Below are 15,000 nucleotides of genomic sequence, written 5' to 3' on the forward strand. Positions count from 1 at the left end.
TGTTTCGTTCATTTGCGTGATGAAGGTCACCAGCTTAACTGGAAAAACGCGAAATTAATTCATAAATCAGCTAGCTCGTACGAAAGGAAAATGTTAGAATCTCTATTAATTAGAAAAATGCCTAATTTTAACTTAAGTGCTGGTCAATGGGGCTTGGATGACCTTACCTCCTCGTTAGTTAGCAAAGCCTTCCCCAGACTCTTCGACCTTGACCCTCGTCCTGAGACCTGAGTCTACTCGTTCGTTCTGTCTCTCAATCACTATATATTCTTGTCAAAATTCTCTCCTTGTATCCATTTTGGTTTATCATTCGTCTGAAGAGGAACTCGTGAAGAGTTCGAAACGTTACATTTCAATTTTATTTTATTTTCTTACTGTGGCGGTTTTCCTTTCATATATATATATATATATAATATGTATATATGTATATATGTATATCACTAATATATATATATATATATATATATATATATATATGGTATAAATATGTATATATATGTGTTATATATATGTATATATATATGGTATATATATGTATATGTATATGTATATGGTATATATATGTATATATATGGTATATATATGTATATATATGGTATATATATGTATATATATATGGTATATATATTTGTATTTATATATATGGTATGTATATGTATATATACAATATATTTGTATTTATATGTATTTAGAGATATATTTATATATATACTATATATATACTAAATATATATATATATATATATATATACATATATACACACACACACATATATATATATATATATATATATATATACATATATATACATACATATATATACTTATATATATATATATATATATACATATACATACATATATATACTTATATATATACATATATATAAACTATATATATACATATATATACATATATATAGTATATATATACATATATATAAACTATATATATACATATATATATAGTATATATATACATATATATATATACATATATATACTATATATATACATATATATACTATATATATACATATATATATACATATATATACTATATATATACATATATATACTATATATATACATATTTATACTATATATATACATATATATACTATATATATACATATATATCATCATCATTCATCATTATGGAGCTAACGCCGGCAGGGGCGCATAGCCGCATCCACCCTCCGCTTCCACCTACGAGGATCCCTCATGGCGAGCCGCCAGGCAGGGGCCCGGCCCATCTCTAGTTCCTCACGACAGGTTTGATCGATTTGCCCAAGCCACGACCTTCTCGGTCGTCCCACAGGCCTCCTCCACCCAGGGTTGTCTCGGACAGAGACAACCTGATGGGCAGGATCATCCTGTGGGAGTCGAGCCAAGTGGCCATATAGCCTGAGTTGGCGATCACGGATTGTGCAAGTAACAGGTCCTGTACCGGTCTCACGGTGCAGCCGTTGGTTGGACACATGGTCCCGCCAACTGTACCCCATGATCCGGCGCAAGGATCTGTTACAAAAGGCATCAAGACGAGATTCCAGAGCACAAGATAGTGTCCAAGTTTCACTACCATAGAGTAAAACTGGCAGTATCAGGGCCTTGAAAACACGTAACTTGGTCCTTCTGCACAGGTACCGACATCTCCAAATACTCTTGTCGAGAGATTTCATGACCCCTGCTGCCAGGCCAATCCGTCTACTGACTTCTTGGTCTGACAGCCCAGAGTCGTGAAATGCACTACCGAGGTATATAAAGCTCTTTGTGACTTCGATGTTTTCCCCGCAAGCACTTATCGACTGTACAGGGTCTCCTAGCAGGCCCCCAAAATCCTGGATCTTGGTCTTGGTCCAGGAGACCTCTAGCCCCAGGGGCTTCGCTTCATTGCTAAATGCATCAAGAGCCGCTACAAGGGTTTCCAGAGATTCAGAGAGTACGGCAACATCATCGGCAAAGTCAAGGTCTGTAACCTTGATATTGCCCAGAGTTGCTCCACAGTGACTTTGGACAGTAGCTCTACCCAGTATCCAATCCATGCAAGTGTTGAAAAGTGTTGGTGCAAGAACACAGCCTTGCCTCACCCCTGAACTAACAGGGAAGAAGCTCGACAGGCCCCCACCACACTTTACAGCACTTTCAGTGCCTGTATACAGGTTTGCTATTAGTCCAATAATCCTTATTGGAATTCCTCTTAGTCTCAGGATCTCCCAGAGAGATTCGCGATGCACCGTGTCAAACGCCTTCTTGAGATCGATGTAGGCTGCGAGCAGCCCACGTCCGAACTCACGACGGCGTTCTATAATGATTCGAAGCGCCAGGATGCGGTCTATTGTGGACTTACCAGGAGTGAAACCAGATTGCTCCGGTCTTTGGTGCCTCAACAGGTGGTCCCTGATACGTCTCAGTAAGATGTGTGCGAGTACCTTGCCTGGTACACTGAGTAGTGTAATGCCTCGGTGATTGCTGCAGTCCCACTGATCCCCTTTCCCCTTCCAGAGAGGGATGACCACACCCCTCAGCAGGTCAGGGGGAAAGGTACCAGTCTGCCAGATGGCAGACAGGACTGCATGCAAGCCCCTTGCCATAGGTTCTCCACCAGCCTTTAACAATTCGGCTGGGATGCCACAGACACCTGCTGCTTTACCACTCTTCAACTTGGAGATCGCCCCCCTGATTTCGGTCAGGGAGGGTGGATCCTCGCTGATGGGTGGATCTGGCAGAGGAGTCTCAACATTACCCGCATCCATGTTAACTGTTGGTGGATCAACCTTATACAACTGCTCAAAATACTCAGCCCAACGCACACGCACCCCATCAGGATCTGAGATTATCTGGCCACTTGCTGAGCGGACTGCAGCCATCTGTGAGGGGGGCTTGGAGTTCAGCTTTCTCAGAGCTTGGTAGGCAGGACGAAGGTCATTTACAAGGAAATGGCTTTCGACCTCCTCTGCAAGACTACTGATAAACTGTTCCTTATCCCTTCTCAACAGTGACCTAGTCCTGCGCACCAGAGAGCGGTGCAAAGTGCGATCCCCTGACAGTCGAGCCGCACGACAAGCATCTGTGGCTTCCAGCGTCTCCTGCGAGATGGAATTCTGTTTTGTTCTTGGGCGTTCACCAATGGATTCCTGAGCTGCATCAAGCGTTTCACGCTTGAAGGTATCCCACATAAGAACAGGGTCTGTCGAGTGCTGTGAGACGACCAGAGATAGCCTCGGCAAACCCCCGGGTACACTCGTCCTCCCTCAATCTGTCCAAATTAAACACCCTAGGGTGTTCATTTGGGCGGCGGGGGGTTCTAAAGTGGACCCGGAGAGTAGCCACCACTATTCTATGGTCAGTTCCACAGAACTCAGCGCTTCGATATACCCTGCAGTTCTGGAGGATCCTCCATCGAGTGCTAACGAGGATGTGGTCGATCTCCTTGGCCACTCTTCCTGTATCGCTGTACCAAGTCCAGCGATGCGGGACAGGCCGCTGATACCAGGAGCCAGAAATCCTCAATTTCTGGGACCTAGCAAAGTCACGGAAAAGGAGGCTATTCTCACTGCCAGCATCAGCTCCTGAGCCATGAGGACCGACAGACATCTCGTAGCCAGCTCGATCACAGCCGGATACCGCATTGAAGTCGCCCAGCACAATACGAATATCTCGCCGAGGACATCTGTCTGCCACAGATGCAAGTTTGGCGTAAAACATCTCTTTCACCTCAAGTTTATATACATCCGTAGGAGCGTATACAGCAACAAGAGACATGAAGCCAAATGAAAGCTTCAGTCTCAATACCATGATACGCTCATCGACTGGAGTGACCTCAACTACCAAGGGTTGAAGTCTGCTGGAGATGGCTATGGCTACTCCCTGGAGATGGTGGCCATCGCTGCGGCCCGACCAGTAGTAGGTGTAGCCACCCTCACTAATCGTGCCACTGCCAGGTCTTCTCACCTCCGAGAGAGCAGCCACCTCAACTCTCAGCTGTTTCAATTCCCTCGATAGTAGTGGTAACCGATCGTCCTGTCGCAGGGAACGGATGTTCCAAGCCCCCACCCTGACAGTCCGCCTGAGGTCTAACCTCGGGCAGTCACTCCGGGTGGGCGCCACCTCTGCCACCCCTACCGACGCCGCCCCATGTAGAGGAGGTTGGCTGGCTGCAGGCCCCATAATCCACCTGCAGGGCTCCCTAGGGCTTTCCCCCACAAGCATCACGCCAGGCTGGCGGCCGCTGGGACCCAGCTGGGACTGGGGGTAACCCCCCCTCCCCACCCGAGTCCCAGCGGTCGCCAACCCAGAGGGACCCACAGCCCGCCGTACTTGCTGGGTAGGAGGGACTTTAGCCCTCCCCCCAGCGTCAACTTCTATATTAGACGTTGCCAGTGGTTATCTCGGGGGGGCCGACTGGCAAGGCCTGCCTCCCCACAGCCGCCCATTAACCCCAGGGGGCGCAGGGGACAGGAGTTAGTACGAAGCCAGGGCGTATCCACACGCCGGTGGGCCATAGCTCCGTACCTTTAGGGCCTCCTGCTGCTCCAAGAGCCTCCACAGTTCAGCCTAGGACCGCAAGGTACCTAGTTTCCATGGGTGGCCACGAGGAGGCACTGTTGAAGTCTTGATGATGGAGAGGCTATGAGCTGGCAGGGGAGTCTTATGCATAGCTGCTCCCTTTTTCGCACCAGGCTAGCCAGCGGTGGCAGCTGAAAGCGGGAAGGCATGCAAGCAGGCACTTAACGCTAACTAGGCTACCACACCATCGCTTCACATCATCCCGAGCATGAAGCACCCATCCATATATATATATATATATATATATATATATATATATATATATATATATACTATATATATACATATATAGATATACATATTTAGATATAAATATATATACTATATATATACTATATATATTATATGTATATACTATATATACTATATATATACTATGTATATACTATATATATATACATATATATATATATATATATATATATATATATATATTTATATATATATTTATATATATATATTTATATATATATATTTATATATATATATATATATATATATATATATATATATATATATATATATATATATATAGTACCGCCCAGGAATTAGCCGCTGCATAAAAGGACATGTTCATCAGACGGGAAAGAGACGGCAGACAGACCAAGCCACGGAGGGTCCAGCTCCACCACCACGGTGATCTCTTGGAGCGTCTGTCCTTTACCTTCAACGATAAACCAATAAGCTACGACCCTTTATGTTTACTCGCCCAAGCCATCTCTCATTTCCCTTACATGTGGTGACAGTGTTGCTCCCAACCTCTCGTATCCTTCACATCTCGTGGCTTATATAATATATATACATACATATATATCTATCTATGTATAAATATGCATAATTTATATATATACATATCACATATATATATATATTATATATATTATAAACACACACACACACACACACACTCGCGCGCACACACACACACACACTCGCGCACACACACACACACACTCGCGCACACACTCGCACACACACACACACACACACACTCGCACACACTAGCGCACACACACACACACACACACACTCATATACACATTTAAATAAGAAAATGTATGGATTATCAACTGCCTTGTTTTTTTTCAATTTGTGATAGATATTCTCTGCTTAATATACATTTTTCGTAAATATTCAAATAAAATCCTATGTATTGAAAGAAGCATATTTCATAATCTGCCAACTGATGACTGCTAATTATACACAATATCTAGATTGTCTATACAGCAATTGAATCCTGCAGTTTGTTGATTGACAGGCCTGCATTACATATATGAAATTGTTCCTAAGCACACCAAAGCAATACTTATGGTGTGAGTCCACAAGTAACTAAGAAAAGAACTTATTAGTGCCATCAACATCCAGCGAGCAATCTACATTTGTATATATTCTGTTTTATATAAATGATCTAGTGTTGTCTTGAGCAGAATGGAAAGAACATTTAAATGTGAATTTCTGCAAAAAATAGTTACTATATGACAGCTATCACATAGTTTGAAAGCATTTTTTTTGTCGTTTTCCCTAGCAATAAGCGACATATGTTTGTCCTAAATGAAAAAAATAACATTTTGAATCATCCCCTAGTGTATTTTCTGCAGCATATGAAACGCCCAAAGAACAAATACAAATCACAAATAAGGTATGGAGAGGAGATGGATCATTTTGCATGACAAGTGGTGAAGAGTGAAGCCATTATCTAAAGGCAGGTCAAACCAAGATAGAAACCTTCGTATCGGTATGCGGATAATTTACGAGGTGGCAGGAAGCGAGGAAGTAACACATCATTTATCCCAGATTGACTGGTCGATTGCTGGCCAGTTACGGTAATATTTTTAGATTACCATTTATTTCAACTGAACATCTAGACTCAAAAACTATCCTAATCATAATGAGTAATTAGATGTGAAATTGCTCATGCATAGTCATATTTTAGCTGATCTACAGCGAACAAAACAGAAGAACGCACCTAAAAGAATTACGCCTGAAATAGTGTTGTAGCTGATATGCCAAATGGTAAATCAGTCACACATACAACACATGCACAAAAATAGGGTGTTTCAATAACTCCGACTTTTTCAGAATCATTCAGCAAGTTGCTAAACAGGCGCCTATTATGCTTAAATGACGACATGCAAAATATTAGACAAATCAAAAAATATCTAATATTCCCAATTTTTTATTACAGTATAATACCATTTCCGGCGCTGGGATGAGGTGCGGCGGCCTCAGCCGCTGTGACCCGCATGACCCACGGAAGGGCATTTCGGTTCATCCGACATTATGGCAGAATCAAACATAGGGTAACTTAGGTCATTGCGAATGATTCCTGGGGACTTCCGTAAAGATTCCCAGTCACTATGCATTTCCATATAAACTTGTGCTACCTTAATAATGCACATTACTCGCTCGCCTATATTGTGGTGACGATCTCGTCAGTGGCAATATGGCACTTCGACGTGGTGGTTTGCGCAGTGCCGATGCACATATACTGAAAGAGTTTGGTACCATTGATGTTTTGCCACCTAGACCACTGACGAAGAATGACATTCTTGCTCGATACTGTGCCTTAAAAGGACATGGTAACCAGACACTAAAAGGATGCTCAAAAGATAGCTTGCCATGCAATAATTTGACTATTACGGAATCTCAGATTGTATCAAAGTTGCAGGCGGAAATTGCTGTGCTGTATAGCAAATTCGGCATTAAGATAATATCACCTTGGTATATGAAAGAAAAAATAAAGAAAATAAAGAAAGAGTACTACGACTCCATCAGAAATGTAACACTGAAGACAAAATTCTCGAAAACTGTGATTGTGTCATTCAAGGCAAAGAAATAACCCCGGAAGGAAGATATAGATTGGTATGATGCGAAAGTACAAGGAAGCAATGAATCACTCGGAAGTGTTGATTATCAGGCGCAAAGACGGGAATTTAACAGACTGAAATGGAAGCAGACCAATGATGCAGAAGTCCCATTTATACACATATATTATGTATATATTATACACATATATTATGTATATATTATACACATATATTATGTATATATTATACACATATATTATGTATATATTATACACATATATTATGTATATATTATACACATATATTATGTATATATTATACACATATATTATGTATATATTATACACATATATTATGTATATATTATACACATATATTATGTATATATTATACACATATATTATGTATATATTATACACATATATTATGTATATATTATACACATATATTATGTATATATTATACACATATATTATGTATATATTATACACATATATTATGTATATATTATACACATATATTATGTATATATTATACACATATATTATGTATATATTATACACATATATTATGTATATATTATACACATATATTATGTATATATTATACACATATATTATGTATATATTATACACATATATTATGTATATATTATACACATATATTATGTATATATTATACACATATATTATGTATATATTATACACATATATTATGTATATATTATACACATATATTATGTATATATTATACACATATATTATGTATATATTATACACATATATTATGTATATATTATACACATATATTATGTATATATTATACACATATATTATGTATATATTATACACATATATTATGTATATATTATACACATATATTATGTATATATTATACACATATATTATGTATATATTATACACATATATTATGTATATATTATACACATATATTATGTATATATTATACACATATATTATGTATATATTATACACATATATTATGTATATATTATACACATATATTATGTATATATTATACACATATATTATGTATATATTATACACATATATTATGTATATATTATACACATATATTATGTATATATTATACACATATATTATGTATATATTATACACATATATTATGTATATATTATACACATATATTATGTATATATTATACACATATATTATGTATATATTATACACATATATTATGTATATATTATACACATATATTATGTATATATTATACACATATATTATGTATATATTATACACATATATTATGTATATATTATACACATATATTATGTATATATTATACACATATATTATGTATATATTATACACATATATTATGTATATATTATACACATATATTATGTATATATTATACACATATATTATGTATATATTATACACATATATTATGTATATATTATACACATATATTATGTATATATTATACACATATATTATGTATATATTATACACATATATTATGTATATATTATACACATATATTATGTATATATTATACACATATATTATGTATATATTATACACATATATTATGTATATATTATACACATATATTATGTATATATTATACACATATATTATGTATATATTATACACATATATTATGTATATATTATACACATATATTATGTATATATTATACACATATATTATGTATATATTATACACATATATTATGTATATATTATACACATATATTATGTATATATTATACACATATATTATGTATATATTATACACATATATTATGTATATATTATACACATATATTATGTATATATTATACACATATATTATGTATATATTATACACATATATTATGTATATATTATACACATATATTATGTATATATTATACACATATATTATGTATATATTATACACATATATTATGTATATATTATACACATATATTATGTATATATTATACACATATATTATGTATATATTATACACATATATTATGTATATATTATACACATATATTATGTATATATTATACACATATATTATGTATATATTATACACATATATTATGTATATATTATACACATATATTATGTATATATTATACACATATATTATGTATATATTATACACATATATTATGTATATATTATACACATATATTATGTATATATTATACACATATATTATGTATATATTATACACATATATTATGTATATATTATACACATATATTATGTATATATTATACACATATATTATGTATATATTATACACATATATTATGTATATATTATACACATATATTATGTATATATTATACACATATATTATGTATATATTATACACATATATTATGTATATATTATACACAAATTTTTTGCACATACTAAACACACACATTCACACATATTACGTAATTATATATATTATATAAATTATATATATATATATATATATATATATATATAAATATATATATATATAAATATATATATATATATTATATAAATTATATATATATATATATATATATATATATAAATATATATATATATATTATATATATATATATATAAATATATATATATATAATATATATATATTATACACATATATTATGTATATATTGTATATATTATACACATATATTATGTATATATTGTATATATTATATATATTATATAAATTATATATATATATATATATATATATATATATATATATATATATTACATGTGTGTGTGTGTGTGTGTGTGTCTCCTGTGCAGTGAGTCCCGTTCACAAGTCGATCACACCAAGCATCAAGAGCCTGTAGCCCATCGGTGCTGACAAAAACCACAAGTCGCGAATCCTACCCGCCGTCGTACCTGACAAAGGCTCTTATGCTTTCTGAAAGTATCATGCTACAGCAATTAGAGAGCGGATGGAGGACGTCTATGATTGTTTTTGGCTTTGGTGGAGCGGCTTCCCGTTCAGCTCGCCTGATCTGACGCGTCAAGCTTTCCTGTTTCCCTATTGCAGCACGCACCTGTAATATCAGGCATTGGGAAGTTATTGATGTGTGTATTGTGTGAATGCAGTTGCCTCTCAGTGAACTGGGAATAAATACCATACCTCCACCCAATATATATAGGGAATAAAAACTACTATAACTCCACAGAACATGTTGTTTCCCTGTTGGCATGATTTTCTTGCGGACCTTCAACGCTGACATGGCGATGCCATTCACGATATGAATATGATCAGTACTGTACACGAAAAACCTAAAAGAAAGACATACTTTTTTAAAAATCTGTTATTGTCTGTAGATGATACAGTGTTATACTATATGTATTGATAGAGAAAATTACTTACATAAACGTCAGTATTAAGTACACCTTTGTATATCGTCGTTTTCTGAACATTTCCATCTTATTTATGAGTTATCTGGCTTTACGTAAGCGTACCCTTCATTAAGATGTTTGTCGCCTCCTCTACAGGTGGTGATCAGTTCCGTTGCGGACATGATTCCAATTAGGATATATACACCAAGGAAATGCCCGCTCATACAAATTAACACGCAGGGTAAAGCCCTTCTTGCAAAAAATAGCGACAAGGGAAAAGTCCTGCATCCTACAAACATTCGCACGTACGCTCACACGGAAGCTACGCAATGTTTGTTTAGTTTGTACAATGAATAATTTTCTAATAACTGATACATAACAAGTAATATAGTTTGTGTGATAAAACTTTTGTTGTCTTTAAAGATGCATAGAGATATTTAGATTTTTTCTAAGGAAATTACAGACAATAGCTCTCATTTGGCACCCTACAGTACCCGATGAATTCTCGGGGAAAAACGCTTTAGGCCTGGGTATCGCGGCTCCTTCAGTCCCAGATTTCACAGTATTTGCGATAATTCGGTCAAATAGCCTTTGGCCAGACATGACCGTACACAAGGCCAGTTATCCCGCTACTTCTATAAAGGTCTAAATGTGCCATATGCTTTATAATGAAAATAATAACTGACATACAACTGAAAATTCGCACACCAAATATGTTTATATTAGCTATGATATATATATATATATATATATATACATTGACAAAGAAATAATGGTAAACTTGGAATTTGATGCCTAATAGACTCATGGGAATGCACAACGCTACAAGCAGAAAAAAAAATAATTACATTAATTACCTGGGGTATATGTTACTTTTGCTGTTACAGTCCATACTTGGGAATTAATGGGGGAACTTAATATATATTTAATTAAATGAGTATGCATATGTAGTTAAAATTCTGAATTTTGCGGAGGGCCCTCCCTCGCGGGTTTACCTCAGTGTTTACTTCCGAGCGGGACAACGAAGGCGGGAACAAGTATGATGTCATGATACCTGTTTAGCTCTGTGGAACATGGTAGAGTGAAGCGGGTCAGCACGCCCAGGTGAGCCAAGAAGTAAGGGTAAGGATAACTTCCCAAATGCGAGTTTTCAAGTGCAAGTAACTTTTCCCAAGAAAACTTACAACGGGACAGTTTGACAAAAGCAAACATTCATAGTAGATGCTTACAATTTAAAGAGACCAGTAACGGTATCAAAACATACTCAGTATGTCTTTTCTTCTGAGACATTAAATTTTTAGTGTCAGTTAATATGAACTCAGATAATTAATATATGGACTTGATTGTAATGTTATCTTACCCAAATTGAAACATAGTTCAGTGTTAGGGATTCTTAGGGCCTGAAGCTATGGGATGTGCATAGACATTTTCTTTCTGAACTTGTACACTACCAATAAAATCTCTGTGTACAATATAAATCTCTTCTGTACATAAATTACAACCAGGATTGTAAGAGCTGTTGTCCCAACATGTGCACCATATCATTTTTGCCCATTCATTTAGGGCATTTGCTATAAATGTGATGTTCTAACCTTGACACCCTAATGCTGCATTCTGAACTCCTCTTTTGCTCAACCAGACAAATTGTCATGACCAGCGTGACAATGAGGCCATATTACCCACAAAGTAACTTAAGTAAACATTGTGTACTTTATTATGCATAGGTTTTGTAACTACTGTGATGCATAGGTAAATTACCTTCAACAGACAAATACTACAATATCCTGTGGTATTAATAATAAAGGGCCATGAAACTACTTACTATCTTATGGTTGCCTGCAACTAACATTGTTTGTATTCAAGTGCTATTGTGATGTCATCTTATTCTGCTTGCCTTCTCAAACACCAAGATTGGGGTTCCAGTTTATAAATACATCTTATCCAACTTGGAGCTGGATTTCAGAGAGCACCATAAATATTAGAGTGAATATGTTGAAGTAATTGTTGTTGAATGGGTGTGAACACCCAAATTTAAAGCAGAAATGTCATGGTGTTGCCACCTTTGATGCTAGGTTTCAAGTATTTCACCGTGGGGAAGCATGTTTGTAGAATTTGAAAACTTCTGTGTGATATTAGTCATATGTTTCCACCTGTTTAATGAAATGCTTTGCAATCTATGAACAGGTGGAAATAAGTGAATTGAAGCTATTTCAACACTCAAGCAAGGTAAATTTGTATTTCTGGATGAGGTAATTCTTTACAGTAGGGATGTACTCACCAGAGACTAAGTCCCCAACTCCATGTCACACAGTTTATTCAACACTCTAAATTACCATGACTGAGTGTGCCCTTCAGGCACTGTCTAAAGGGAGGGTTGATAGCATGCTCTGCCATCAACACCCCCTGGTAAAACATTGTCTTCATATCAGTATGCACAGCAAGATAGACGTGAAACTTGGGAGCACTGACTGGACTTTTTCCTTTATTTGTGGCACTATCATTCCTGTCTACAGATTATTTTTGTCCTCTACAAAAATAACATCATCAGTTTGCCCTAGCTTAGTGCATCCATACTGTAAAGATTAACCAGTTTGTGTCTGCAGATTATTTCTTATACCAACAACTGCAACTTTTAGTCCTGTACAAGAATATTATCATCAATATACCCTACCTCAGTGAGTCTGTACTGTAAAAATTAATCCAAGAGTGTTGTGCAATAGAAACTAATGGTTGCATATTCTTTCTTTCAGGATATTGAATTAGTAAGAAAATGGATGACACACAAGCACTAGAGTGTACACAAGCTTTACCTGCTGACTGGGATGAGGATGATGACAATAATTCAGGAGAAAAACGTATTGTAAGTTCTTGTAAATTCACATAATGAGTTGCATATATTATAAAAATGCTGTGGTAGGAGTGATTTGATGAGTGATCTGTATTTTATGTATTCATATAATGTTTGTACATTTTTAAAAAAATGGACAATTCATAATTTCACCTAACAAACAATTTTGTGATGTGACTTAGTCCTTCTGGTAATATATGTAGTGCTTTGGTTGATTTTATAGTTCTTTATCATCCCACATGTCTAGTTTTTTAGTTATGCCTACCACCTCATCCCCAATGATCTATGGGAACCTGTGGGAAATTGGAGGTTTTGGGTGGGGGAGCATGAAATCGAGTAATGTGCATTTTACATGAAGTTAGGCTAGGCTCTTTCTTGTGATACATTTAGTGCTTTGATTGATTTCATACCTGATTTCTTATAGGGCTGCCAAGGTCATTGTAAAATAAGATTATTACATATCTTAAGATATGTGTATATTAGTAGTTTTTGGCAGGTGATTGATGGACAGTGGTAGTAGGTCTATTTAGATATTTAACACAAGGTAGGCCTCCCCCTTCCTTTATAAAGATCCTCAAAGTTCCAACACTCATGTGTTACTTAGAGAGAGGGAAAGGGAAAGTGGTGTTCTGGAATGCCATATTTCTTGAAAGAGTTCCTAAAGAGTGAAAGGGATCCTTCACTTTTTTCATGTCCAAGGACATGTAACTCCCAAGTCACTGTGGAAAGGCTGTTAAATAAAAATGCTCTTGTTTGTTTTGAAGCACTTAAATTGTGATTTTGTAATTATGTATGTTTGCAGGTTGCATGGCTGGAAATTGAAGGTGTCCGCCATGATATTTTTGAGGGTGAGACCAAAATTGGCAGAGATCAAGCAACATGTGGAATTGTACTGCAGAACAAAGTAAGTAAAAGTCTTGTATCATTGAATATTTTGAAGCTTGTGATAGTTGTGCATTGTGTTGAAGCATGTCAGGATGAAATTTCCTGTCTATATCTCTTAGGTATTTGTTGATAATTAGAACTGGAGGCATTTTTTGTCATGTTTAATGTTTTCTTTGTCTTATGTTTCTGAAAAACTTTTTTCTGCATAAATGGCTCTACAAGCTCCTAGTCACCAAGGAGTCAGTTACTATAAAAGGGCTTGCAGACTTCACCTAAAAAACTAGCTTTTTTAATATTACGGGAAAAAGTAAACTGATGCAGTCAGCTAGGCTTAGTAAATGAGTCCCTGGTGATTATGCCCATGTGGAGCATCTATGGGTAAAAAAATTTATAAACTAAAATCACAATAAACTGGTAATATATTTACATATCCTCTTGGCATCGATGGGTAAATTCACATATTCTTACAATAATTTTATAACATATCTGTTACAGACTAAATAGCTGCTTTCATTGTATACTGGTCTAAAAGCTTTTTAAAATGTTTTTAA

The 15,000-nt window shown here is 35.4% G+C and overlaps 2 protein-coding genes across 5 annotated transcripts in view; both read left to right on the plus strand.

The window, feature by feature from the left end:
• Window positions 1–15,000, plus strand: part of LOC125035896 (E3 ubiquitin-protein ligase TRIM9-like) — a 243,288-nt gene that overhangs the window by 51,647 nt on the left and 176,641 nt on the right. The gene's annotated exons all lie outside the window — the stretch shown is intronic.
• The window catches only part of LOC125036181, a 36,132-nt gene continuing 32,842 nt past the window's right edge, over window positions 11,711–15,000 (plus strand). The window contains exons 1-4 of one of the 4 annotated variants that reach the window (XM_047628624.1): window positions 11,748–11,820; window positions 12,901–12,942; window positions 13,467–13,576; window positions 14,367–14,468. In XM_047628624.1, coding sequence (XP_047484580.1) covers window positions 13,487–13,576; window positions 14,367–14,468 — 192 coding nt within the window. In that variant the 5' untranslated portion in view covers window positions 11,748–11,820; window positions 12,901–12,942; window positions 13,467–13,486. Of the gene's footprint in view, window positions 11,839–12,900; window positions 12,943–13,466; window positions 13,577–14,366; window positions 14,469–15,000 lie in introns of all 4 variants that reach the window. The other 3 variants (XM_047628621.1, XM_047628622.1, XM_047628623.1) reach the window with 3 other exon arrangements.

Source organism: Penaeus chinensis, chromosome 20, assembly GCF_019202785.1.
Source record: "Penaeus chinensis breed Huanghai No. 1 chromosome 20, ASM1920278v2, whole genome shotgun sequence".
Lineage (NCBI taxonomy): Eukaryota > Metazoa > Arthropoda > Malacostraca > Decapoda > Penaeidae > Penaeus > Penaeus chinensis.